At 36.4% G+C, this 12934-nt stretch overlaps 1 protein-coding gene and 1 non-coding gene across 2 annotated transcripts in view; one reads left to right on the top strand and one right to left on the bottom strand.

The window, feature by feature from the left end:
• Nucleotides 1-12934, bottom strand: part of RB1 (RB transcriptional corepressor 1) — a 239554-nt gene that overhangs the window by 38367 nt on the left and 188253 nt on the right. The window contains exons 18-19 of the mRNA XM_090258651.1: nt 5769-5887; nt 3578-3723 (exon numbers count right to left, since the gene is read on the bottom strand). Of these exons, the coding sequence (XP_090114777.1) occupies nt 3578-3723; nt 5769-5887 (265 nt within the window). The remainder of the gene's footprint in view (nt 1-3577; nt 3724-5768; nt 5888-12934) is intronic.
• LOC149996165 (small nucleolar RNA SNORD26) lies at nt 4309-4378 on the top strand. The gene has a single exon (XR_016507528.1). It is a non-coding gene; the product is annotated as a small nucleolar RNA SNORD26 (small nucleolar RNA).

Below are 12934 nucleotides of genomic sequence, written 5' to 3'. Positions count from 1 at the left end.
TAGAAACATACAATCTTCCAAAGCTATATTAGAAAGAATTAGAGAATCTGAATAGACAGATTACAACCAGTGAAATTGAAGCAGTAATTAAAAAAAAAAAAAAAAAAAAAAAACTGCCAAAAAACGAAAACCCTGGACCAGATGGCTTCACAGGTGAATTTTACCAAACATTCAAAGAACTAACACCTCTCCTCCTCAAACTATTTTATAAAATTCAAGAGGATGGAAGGCTCCCAAACTCATTTTACGAGGCCAGCATTATCCTAATTCCAAAACCAGATAAGACACTAGAAAGAAAGAAAGTTTAGGCCAATATCCCTAATGAACACACAAGCTAAAACCTTCAGCAAAATATTAGCAAACTAAATACAGCAATGCATCAAAAAGATCATATGCCATGATCAAGTGGGATTTATTCTGGGAATGCAAGGTTGGTACAACATTCACAAATCAATATATGTCATTCATCACATAAACAAAATGAAGGATAAAAACCATATGATCATATTAATAGATGCAGAAAAAGCTTTTGATAAAATCCAGCACCCGTTTATGATCAAAACTCTCAGCAAAGTGGGATTAGAGAGAACATACCTAAACATAATAAAGACCCTATATGACAAACCCACTGCCAGCATCATACTCAATGGGCAAAAAGTACAACTGTTCTCCTTAAGATTGTGAACAAGACAGGGATGTCTGCTTTCATTTCTCTTATTCAACATAGTACTGGAAGTCCTAGCCACAGAAATCAGACAGAAGAAGAAATAAAAGGCATCCAAATTGGAGAGGAGGAAACAAAACTGTCTTTATTTGCAGATGACATGATACTGTACATAGAGAACCCCAAAGATTCCACCAAGAAACTATTAGATCTAATAAATGAATTCAGCAAAGTAGCAAAATACAAAATTAATATCCAGAAATCAGTTTCATTCTTATATGGCAATAACAAACTAACAGAAAGGGAAATGAAGAAAAGAATCCCATTCACGATTGCTTCAAAAGAATAAAATACCTTGTAATAAACCTAACCAAGGTTGTAGAAGACCTGTTCTCAGAAAATTATAAGACACTGAAGAAAGAAATTGAAGAATATATAAATAAGTAGAGGCACATACCATGTTCATGGATAGTAAGAATTAACATCATTAAAATGCCCATACGATCCAAAGCAATCTATAGATTCAACGCAGTTCCTGTCTAGGTTCCAATGGCATATTTCACAGAACTAGATTAAATATTTCAAAAATTTATATGGAACCACAGAAGACCCTACATAGCAACACTGATCCTGAGAAAGAAGAACAAAGCTGGAGGAATCACGCTACCTAATATCAATCTGTACTACAAGGCCATAGTAATCAAAGCAGCTTGGTACTGGCATAAAAATAAACACATAGATCATTGGAACAGAATAGAGAGCCCAGAAATAAACACACACCTTTCCAGTCAATTAATATTTGACAGAGGAAGAAAGCACATACAATGGGCTAAAGATAGTTTATTCAGTAAATGGTATTGAGAAAACTGGACAGGTACGTGCAGAAAAGTGAAACTAGATCACCTTCTTACACCACACAAGAATAAATTCAAAATGGCTCAAAGACTTAAATGTTAGACCAGAAACCAGAAAAATCCTGTAAGAAAACATAGACAGCAAAATCTTGGACAATGCTGTTAGAAATACTTTATCAGATATACTTCCCCAGGCAAGGGAAACAAAATAGAAAATAAACAAATGGGACTATATCAAACTAAAAAGTTTTTGTACAGCAAAGGAAATCATCAACAAAATAAAAAAACACAGATTGGAAGAATATATTTGCTGATATATATGATAAGGGGTTAGTATCCAAAATTTATAAAGTAGTTACAAAACTCAACACCAAAACCAAAACAAAAACCAAAACAAAAAAATAACCCAATGAAAAAATGGGCAAAGGACCTGAAGAGACACTTCTCCAAAGAGGATATACAGATGGCCAAAAGACATATGCTAACATGCTCAATGTCACCGATCATCAGAGAAATGCAAATTAAAACCACAAAGAGATACCATCTCACACCTGTCAGAATGGCTATCATCAATAAATCAACAAACAACAAGTGCTGACGAGGATGTGGAGAAAGTGGAATCTTTTTGCACTTTTGGTGGGAATGCAGATTCGTGTAGCCACTGTGGAAAGCGTTATGGAGATACCTCAAAAAATTAAAAGTGGATCTGCCTTTTGACCCAGCTATCCTACTTCTGGGAATATATTCAAAGAAACCCAAACACTAATTTGAAAGAACATAAACACCCCTATTATCATTGCAGCATTATTTACAATGATCAAGATATGGAAGCAGCCCAAGTATCCATCAATAGATGTGTGGATAAAACAACTATGGGACATTTACACATTGGGATTCTACTCAGCTATAAAAAAGAAGAAAATTTTACCCTTTGCAACAGTGTGCATGGGCCTGGAGAACATTGTGCTAAGTGAAATAAGGCAGTCAGAGAAAGACAAATACCATATGATTTCACTCATATGTGGAATCTACTGAACAAACTGAACTAACAAGCAAAACAGAGACAGACTTATAGATGGAGAGCAGATGATAGCTAGTGGGGGTGGAGAGGTTAGGGGGTGGAGGGACTCAGCAAAAAGGTAAAAGGATGCATGAACACGGACAACAGTATGGTGATTTCTGAGGGTAGGGGGGGATATGAGGTCTAAATTGTAATGGAAAAAAATACAATAAAGAACTTCCATAATGTAAACAGAAATTTTTAGTTAACAGTGTATCCCAGTAGTTCTCAAACTTTAGTGTGCATCAGACTTGCCTGGAGTGCCTGTTAAAATAAAGATTTTTTCCCCTCATCCTGGAGTTTCTGATTGAGCAGTTTATCTTCCTTTCTACAACTTTCCATGTAAGTTGGATTCTGCTGGTTGGGACAACGCTTTGGAACCACTGCTCTTATAAGGGCTTCTTACATATTTTTGATGTGAATAAATCAGAAAAAAACATTTAAAGAGAAATTTGGCCTTTCACTTTCTTTCAAAGAGCCCCAAATGCATGTGCACTTGCATGAATAAATGCATACACAGACTTGCAACCAACCTCCTGCCCTACCCTATACACACACGATCAGAGATTACTATACATCCTGGTTACTAGGATACACTGTACTAGGGGACAGCACACTGTATAATTTCATAAACACACCTGAACAGCAAAAGTAGTATCAGGAGCAAATATTTCCAAACATAACTTTGAAAGCATAACAACAGCAGCAGCAGCAACAATAACAACATCTAACACTTTCCAAGTACTTAGTATGTGCTAGACACTGTTGCAAGCATTTTATATATTAATTCATTTAATTATCTCTAAAACCCTATAAGGTAAGTTATTAAATTATAAGGTACATTATTATTATCATTTTTATTTTACAGATGATGAAACTGAGACATAGAGATAATAAGTGGACTCACCTGGGTTGCATTTAGTAAACACAAGAACTGTGATTTGAACCTAGTCAAACTGGTTTCAGAGTCCATGCCCGGGAAAGTAATCATCTACTAACCTTTTTTGTAAAAGAGTGAAAGGGAGGTAGATTTCAATGGCTTCTGAGTCTGGAAGGCTGAGGTTGCTTGTGCCTCTGCATTTGCAGTAGAATTTACACGTGTAGTTGACCCTTTTTTCTTTGGAGATCTCACAGGAGAAAGATACCTAGATATACTCAAAGGAAAAGTGTTCATATAAGTTTGCTAAAACTCTCTCTCTCTCTTACACACACACAGCTGTAAACATGTATCCAAACACACCTTTTCTATTTAATGTTATTCTATACCAAATTCCTTGAACAAGCTATTTAAACACAAATTGAAAGATAGTTCAATAAGAAAACTAAACTTGTCATTATCATTTCTAACTCTTTAATAAATGGCTTTTCCTGGGAACTATTACCTTATTGGAAAAAGTACATAGTATATATGTTCAATTTTAATAATTATAATGAGATTGAGATAATAAAATAACTTCTGCTTAAAAGAATAATATATTTATACCGAAACAGTATTGTCATATTTCTTTTCTCTTAAAAAATGTTTTATTGATAACTACAGTTCATATATAGTAAGAATTAAGTTATATACACACATGCCCATCAAAATTATTCAATAGATATTTCTATGAATTAATATTTTAGATAAAATTATTAAAGCAGATGTATACCTATATACTAAATACAGGGTGGGCAAAAGTAGGCTTACAGTTAGTATGGCTAACAATACAAAAATTAATAAATAATTAAGACTACGGGGAAGATAAAAATTGAACTCTCTCTTTCTGATGGATTAGTGGAAAACTATAAGTTCTGAGTAGAAAAAATAAAATAAGAATAAACTTTGGCATATTCACAATTGTAAACCTACTTTTGCCCCACCCTGTATGTCAGAGACAAATCAAGAAAGAAATATTAGTAAATATCATATCTCAATTTCTGACATTCTAATGTTCTGTGTTGCCCTTTACAGTACTCACTTATTGCGGGTATTACATTCTAGACCCCCCCACAATAGGTGAAAATCCGCGAAGTAGAAACCTTATATTTATTTTAGTATTGATATATATTTTAAGGCTTTATAAAGCCTTCCCCCACACTTATAAACTGTTCCCAGTCCCTTATTAACCTTTCCCACTCCCTTATTAACCTTTTCCACACTTTTATAAACACTACTTATATTCTTAAACATATTATACACTCTTAAACCTACGTAACTTTAACAACATACATATACAGTACCGCAAAATCCTTCAATATAGTGAAAAATACGCGATAAATAATTAAATATAATATTTTTTAAAATCCCACAAAACAGTGAGGCCGCAATAAGTGAGCTGCAATATAGAAAGGGACTACTGTATAATGATTTCGTAAGTACCAGGGTCTAATCTCTGCAAAAGAGTCCCTATACTAATCATAAGACAATGTAATGTCAATTCCTACACAGAACTAAACAGAAACATAACATTAGATACATTTCTATGAAAAGCAGTGTAACTAGAATGTTTAAGAACATGAGATTTGGGGTCAGATTGCTTGGGTTTGATTTCTGTGAACTTTGGAAAGTTGCTTTCTTGATTCTGTTTTATAGATAACTGAGGCTGGTAGCTGTATCTGCTACCTTATAGGGCTGTTATGAAGATTAAATGAAGAAAAATCTGAAGTACATAGGCAACTGTTCATGACATAGTGAACCCTCATTAAATGTTAGCTATTGCTCTTTTCTTCCATCATTATTATCATACAATAATCAACTGTTTTAATCTCATATGCCACACTACTCTCTGTGCCTATCTTGTGCTTCACTACAAATGCACTGATCTAAATGCCCTGAAAAATGTTTATTACTTTCCTGGCTATTATGCTTTGGAATTCATGCCACTTTTGACTCTTGGGACATTTCTGTCTCCTTCCTTCTCTCCAGTTTCTATGTTGAAATCCTATTCCACTTCTAAGATCTGTTAAATTGCTCTCTGCCAAGAATACTGTCCTCTTTATACCAAACTGGAGTGATTTCAATAGAACTTTATACAACTTTATATAACCTGTATTTGGGTTATGCATTTTATATTCCTGATTCTTGAAAGCAACAACACAGTCTTATTTGAAATTCTATTCCCTACAACTTTTCTATGTAGTATCTTAAACTATACTATGATCAAAATCTATTTGCAGGTTGAAAGCATAACATAACATATATAGAACTTACATATCTGCTGCAGTGTGATTATTCTGGAGTGGAAGGTTGAGAGTACAAGCAGATTCAAGGTGATCGGCTGGTCCCTCTCCGTCCTTTGTTTGTTTAATAAGATCATATAAAGGTGAATCCTATATGAAACAAGATGACATTAAAACAGCATTGGTGAGTTCCGGCCAAGATGAAGGCCTAGACTGACACGTTCTGTCTCCCTCCACAACTAAGAAGGAGTACAACTACTGCAAAACTAGAGACAACCAGAAGTTCCAGAAAATAAAGCTACATGGAAGTCCAATGTATGAAGTTATAAAGAAGTGGTGCTCATCTGGATGGGTAGAAGGGGCGAAGCCAAGGCCGAGAGGTCAAGCTGTGCTGGCAGCGGCAGCTGCGGCAATGGCAGCAGGACAGCGGTAAGCACAGACACCTGTATTTAAGGAGAGGCAAGGAGTGCCTAGGGAGCACCCCCAGCTGTAGACCAAACCTGTCAGCTCTCGATTCCAATGCTGGGGAAGGCAGAACCCCATTGCCTCCGACTGTGAAGGACGGAGGGGGTGGGGACGGAGGAATAAGCTCCCGGTCTCTCAGCAGAGAGTAAATGGCAAGAATCCATCTTGGACCACTACCTCCAAACAAAATGCCACAGTGTGGTGAGAAGGGTCGCCTGGTAGTGACGAGTGCATGGAGCTCCACTCCTATAGCGTAGGAGGTGTGACAGCCCTGCCCAGGAAGCAAAGGTAAACACAAAACTGTCAGGATGGCACAGATCATGATAGAGATCTCAGTGATGCAGCTGACCAGACAGCAAATATCTGATCTAACGAATCAGCAGATAGGAAATCTTTCTGAGGCAGAGTTCAGAGTTTTGGTTATAAGAATGCTTACAGGCCTAACAGCAGATCTTAAACAAGATAGGGAAGGAATGAAGGCTAGTCCTGCTGAAATGAATGAAAACACATATGAAACTAGTGGTGAGGGAAAGAAAATCAGGGATCAAATCAACAAATCGGAACACAGGGAAGGAACAAACAGTCAACCAGTGCAGAAAGAGGAAACGAGAAGTGAGGAAAATGAGGAGAGGCTCAGAAACCTATGGGACAGCTATAAGTGGGCCAACATCCGAATCATTGGGTTGCCAGAAGGTGAGGAAGAAGAACTAGAAATTGAAAAATTATGTGAAAAAATAATGAAGCAGAACTTCCCCAACTTGGGAAAGGAAATAGACTTACAGGCCCAGGAAGCACAGAGAGTTTCAAAAAAACTGGACCCAGGGAGAACCACACCAAGACACATTATAATCAAAATGTCAAAAATTAAGGATAAAGAGAGAATATTAAAAGCAGCAAGAGAGAAAGAGAATTATGTACAAAAGGGTCCCAGTAAGACTGTCAGCTTATTTCTCAAAAGAAACTTTGCAGGCAAGAAGGAACTGGCAAGAAGGAACTGGCAAGAAATGTTCAAAGTAATGAAAAGCAAAAACCTACAACCACGATTATTCTATCCAGTGAATCTGTCATTCAGATTAGAAGGGCAGAGAAAGTGCTTTCAGGACAAAGTAAAACTGAAGGAGTTCATCAGATCCAAACCACTGTTATATGAAATATTAAAGAAACTTGTTTAGGAGAAAGAGGATCAAAACTATGAACATTAAAATGAAAACTGTATCACAAGAACCAACAAAGAAGCTAGGGAACCAAAACAAAGGCAAACTAAGTAGGCAAGGAGAGTGGGAAACGAATTATAGGTATGGGGAACATTTTCCGGGGAGGTCAGTGGGGAGGGGGAAGGGGGGAAAGGGAGGAAGATTGTACAGGAATTAATAAGCATAGTAGAAGGGAGTGGAGTAGATAGGAAGATGTTGAGAAGAACTATATGCACAACCAACTAAGGAGGGGGGACAACTGGAGGGAGGGGATCACTGGGTGGAGGGGAGCAAAGGGAAAAGAAATTGGGACAACTGTAACAGCATAATTTTAATAAGCATATTAAAAAAGTAAAAAAATAAAATAAAACAACATTGGTAAGTATGATTTTCCCATGTACATGTCAAAATCATATATTTTGACATGGGGAGCACTATAAATTTAGTCACAATTGACAGCAGCAATTTAGAAGTCAGAATAAGATTGTTTTTTCACTTTAAGAATATCTATTTGCCAATTTTGGTACTATACACACACTCAAAAAAAAATGAAAAGACTAGAAAAATGTATATCTTTAAATGCTTATATTAGAAAAGAAATTTAAAGTTAGGAAAAAGATAGAGAAAAGACCCCAAGAAGGTAAAAAGAAAGAAATGAGCAGAATTTAATGAAACTGAAAAAGATAAAATACAGTTTGTAAGAAATAAAATTAAATAAACATTCCATCAGATTGACTAAGAAAAATACAGATAAACTATTAGCAACAAAAAGTGGGACCATCATCACAAAGATTAGAAAGATAAGAGGGAATTGTTATAAACAATTTTATGTCAATAAGTTGGAAAAACATATCAAATGGAAAATTTCACAAATATAAATTAATAAAATTCAATAAAAAATAAAATAACCTCAATAATCCTAAAAACTATTAAATAATTTGAGTCAGTAATTTAAAATCTCCCCACAAAGAATGTACCAAGCATCTCTGATTTTACCAGTGATTTCTACCAAACATTCAAGGAACAGATAATTCCACTTTTACTCAACTCTTCCAAGAACAAAAAAAGTAGAAACATTCTCCATCTCATTTCATGAGGTTACTACATTGACTAAAACCTGTCAAGGACATTACAAAAAGGTAAATTATGACCCATTCTGATTCATGAAAAGCGATATAAAAATCCTAAACTAGAAGTATTAGCAACCTAAATCAGCAATGTTAAACAGATAATACATCAGTATCAAACTGAGTTTATCCAGGTTGCAAGATTGGTTCAATACTAGAAAAACCTATAATGCAATTCACCTCACTAATAAATCTAAGGTGAAAAGGAAGTTTTCATCTTAAAAATCATTTGTAGTTTTTTAAAAAAGAAAACAGTAAACCAAGAAAAAAAGGGGACTTCCTAATTTGATAAATGACATCTACAAACCAACAAACAACCCACAGCTAACTTCCAAATATATCCAGGCTAGTAAGTGGCAAAACAGCAATTTGAACTTAGGCAGTCAGGGTCCATAGTCTGAGCTTTTACACACTATAATATTTTTTCATTAATTTCTTTTAAAAAATATATTTTATTGATTGTGCTATTAGAGTTGTCTCAATTTCTCCCCTTGGCCCCTCTCCACCCGTTACCCTCATTCACTCCAGAAATACCCCCTCCTTTAGTTCATGACCATGGGTCATACATACATGTTCTTCAGCTTCTCCATTTTTGCCTGTGTTATTCTTAACAACCCCATCTATTCTGTACCTACCAGTTATGTTTCTTAATCCCTGTACCTTTTCCCCATTCTTTCCCTTCCTCCTCTCAGTTGATAACTTTGCAAATGATCTTCCTATCTATGATTCTGTTCTGGTTCTGACTGTTTGCTTAGTTTGCTTTTGTTTTTTAGATTCAGTTGTTGATAGTTATGAATTTGCTGCTGTTTGAATGTTCATAGTTTTGATCTTCTTTCTCACAAATAAATCCGTTTAGCATTTCATGTAATAATGGCTTGGTGATGATAAACTTTAATTTTATCTTGTCTAGAAAGCACTTTATCTGCCCTTCCATTCTAAATGACAGCTTTGCTGGATAGAGTAACCTAGGTTGCAGGTTCTTGCTTTTCATCACTTTGAATACTTCTTGCCAGTCACTTCTTGCCTGTGAAGTTTCTTTTCAGAAATCAGCTGACAGCCCTTTGGGAACTCCTTTGTAGGTAACTCTGCTTTTCTCTTGCTGCTTTTAAGATTCTCTCTTTATCTTTAGCCTTTGGCATTTTAATTATGATGTGTCTTGGTGTGATCCTCTTTGGGTCCAACTTGTTTGAGACTCTCTGTGCTTCTTGGACTTGTATGTCTATTTCCTTCTCCAAATTAGGGAAGTTTTCTTTCATTATTTTTCAAATAAGTTTTCAATGTCTTGCTCTTCTTCTTCTCTGGCACCCCTATGATTTGGATGTTGGTACATTTGGAGATGTCCCAGAAGTTCCTTATTCTATCCTCATTTTTTAAAATTCTTTTTGCTTCTTGCTGTTCTGATTGAATGCTTTTTTTCTTCCTTATGTCCAAATTGTTGATTTGCTTCTCAACTTCATCCTCTCCACTGTTGGTTCCCTGTATATTTTTCTTTATTTCACTTAGTGTAACCTTCATTTCTGCTTGGGTCTTTTTTATGCTGTTACCGTACTCAATGAGTTCTCTGAGTACCCTGATAAGCAGTGTTTTGAATTCTGCATCTGATAGTTGGTTATCTTTGTTTCGTTTTTTTTCCCCCCCCTGGAATTTTGTTCTGTTCTTTCATTTGGGCCCTATTTCTTTATCTCCTTAATTTATGAGTCTCCTGTGTTTGTTTCTGTGTATTTGGTAAAGGTGCTTTGACTCCCTGTCTTAGTAGCATGGCGTATTGTAGAAAAGGCATCTGTAAACTGTGTGACAGGGCCTTAAGTAATCGCCAGAGTGGGAAAACCTGCTTCCCAGCTTTGTTGCTCTGTGTGGGAGGAGGACTTGGAGAGGGGACAACGCTGTTGCCTGGCTTCTGGAGGTCTGCCTGGAAGGAAACTATCTCCCAGCACTTGTCCTGTTTTCAGTCACATCACTTTCTCCCCATATGTGACTGGTGTTCTTCCAGCTGTTGCCTTGGTGCTGAATCTCAGAGTGGGTGGGTCTGCATAAGTTCTAAGTTCATGCGGGCCCTTTAAAAGGAGTCTCCTGAAAATCCAGCAGTTTCTTCCACCTCCCTACCCCCACTGGTTCTTACAGCCAGAAGGTATTAGGATTTATCTTCTTGGTGCTGGAACCTTGGCATGTGTGGTCTGGCCTGGGGCTGGGACCCCTCACTCCCAAAGTATTCCTTCTGATTTTTATCCACAACAGGTGAATGTGGGACTGCCCCTTCTGCTGCCTCTCTGCACCACACACTGTCTCCCTGCCTCTCTGCCCATTTCCATGTCTCCACTCCTCCTACCTATCTGGATGAATGTGGCTTCTTTAAATCCTTGGTTGTCAGACTTCCATACAACTTGATTTTCTGATGGTTCTGGGTAGTATCTATTTTGTGGTCTCACTGTAATTTTTTCTGTAGTTGTGCAAGGAGATGAAGCATGTTTACCTATGCCTCCACCTTGATCGGAGTAGTTGTGTTGTTCTAAAATTCCAACAATACCAACAGGGCAAAGCAGCTGCTCTCAGTGGTGGTTGGCTGGGCAATGGGCAATATATCCACCCATTAATTTCTTAGTATAATAAACAGTAGCAGTTAAGCAAGTAAACAAATTAATTTTACTAAGGCTAATGTATTAAACGTTATTTAATACAGCTAAATGTTCTACCTAATCATTCTTCTAGTAGAAAACAACACAAAACCATACTTATTTAATCAGAGATGACTATCTCCAACTTCTACAACATTTAACATAATTTACTAAAAAATAAGAGCTTATAAAAAATATCATGTTCCATTCCAAGGTAACCATCTGGTTTAATAACTATAGAAGCATATTATGTACTTAACATACAATCATATTACTAAATTATTAATTACAAACAATTATAAAATAATACAATTTACTAGTAGTTAAGTTTATTGATAAATTAGTTACAAGTTATAATAAATTAGTTATCAATTTATTAATATTAACATATTTGAAGAAATAAAAATATAATGATTGAGTATTGTGACTATGCCAAACAATTTATATTATAAACAAATTGAATAATGTTAAGAGTTTGATGCATTGCTTTGAAAAACAAACTAGTTAAACTTAAGAAATTAAGCAAAATAGGCCCCAAATTCTAACTAGATTTTCATTAAAAGTAATCATTTTAGCAGATCCAAGTTGGTGATGGAGTAAGTGAAAGTTACACTCACCTCCTCCTAGGACCAAACTGGAATTACAACTAAGTTATAAAACAATCATCCTGAATAACCAACTGAAGGATAACTAAAGAGAAGTCTTATAACCAAGGACTTGCAGAACAAGCCTCACTGAGAATTCTCCAAACAGGCTGCCAAGGGCCAGTCACAGGGATCATTTGATTTTGGTCTACACCAGAGTCCCTCCCAAGAGGACCAGAACCAGCATACTCAGTGGCCAGCTTCAGACAACATCAGAGCAGAATCCAATAAGCTTCACAAGTAGTATATCTAGAAGAAGATCTCAAGAGGCACCAAATAGTCCTTAGATGAATTCTGCTTCATGTGGTCAGCACTTGCATAGCATCTCTGATGCTGTGGTTGGGGTTGAGCCTCACAGTTAGCCAGGCTGAAGGCTGATCCCATGCACAAATGGGCCAATTGCAATCAAGACTCAATTAAAACATAAGGGCCCACATGATCCACAGAAGGGACATTCCTGGAGCCCCCAGCTCAGGAGGCCAAGGAGACTGTACCACTGGACCACCCCCCCAGGACACCTCTTACATAAGGCCACCCCACAAAGACTAGAAGTCATAGCAGATCTATCTAATACATAGAAAGAAATACAAAGAGGCAACAAAAATGGGGGGACAAAGAAACAGGCTCCAAATGAAAGAACAGGAGAACTCTCCAGAAAAAGAGCTAAATGAAATGGAGGCAAGCAATTGATCAGCTATAGAGTTCAAAGAAATCATTATAAGGATGCTCAACAGCATGAAAAAATCACAGAAACCCAAAAAAGAACCAATCAGAAATGAATACAGTATCTTAAGTGAAGAATACACTGGAAGGAATAAAGAGTAGGTTGGATGAGGCAGAGGATCAAATCAGCAATTTGGAAGACAAAACGGGAAAAAAGCATCCAATTAGAGAAGCAAAAAGAAAAAAATAATTTAAAAAATTAGGATAGTTTAAGAAACCTTTGGGACCACATGAAGTGTAACATCATCTGCATCATAGGGGTATCAGAAGGACAAGAGAGAGGGTAAAGGATAGAGAACATATTTAAAAAAATAATTACCAAAAACCTACCTAACCTGGTAAAGGAAAAAGAAACACAAGTCCGGGAAGTGCAGACTCCCAAAGAATATGAACCCAAATAGGCGCACACCAAGACATACCATAATTAAAATGG

The sequence above is a fragment of the Furipterus horrens genome, unplaced genomic scaffold (genome assembly GCF_987537825.1).
Source record: "Furipterus horrens unplaced genomic scaffold, mFurHor1.1.pri manual_scaffold_12, whole genome shotgun sequence".
Classification (NCBI taxonomy): Eukaryota; Metazoa; Chordata; class Mammalia; order Chiroptera; family Furipteridae; genus Furipterus; species Furipterus horrens.
Note: the sequence above shows the minus strand (reverse complement) of the source record. Positions and strands in the feature narration are given on the sequence as shown.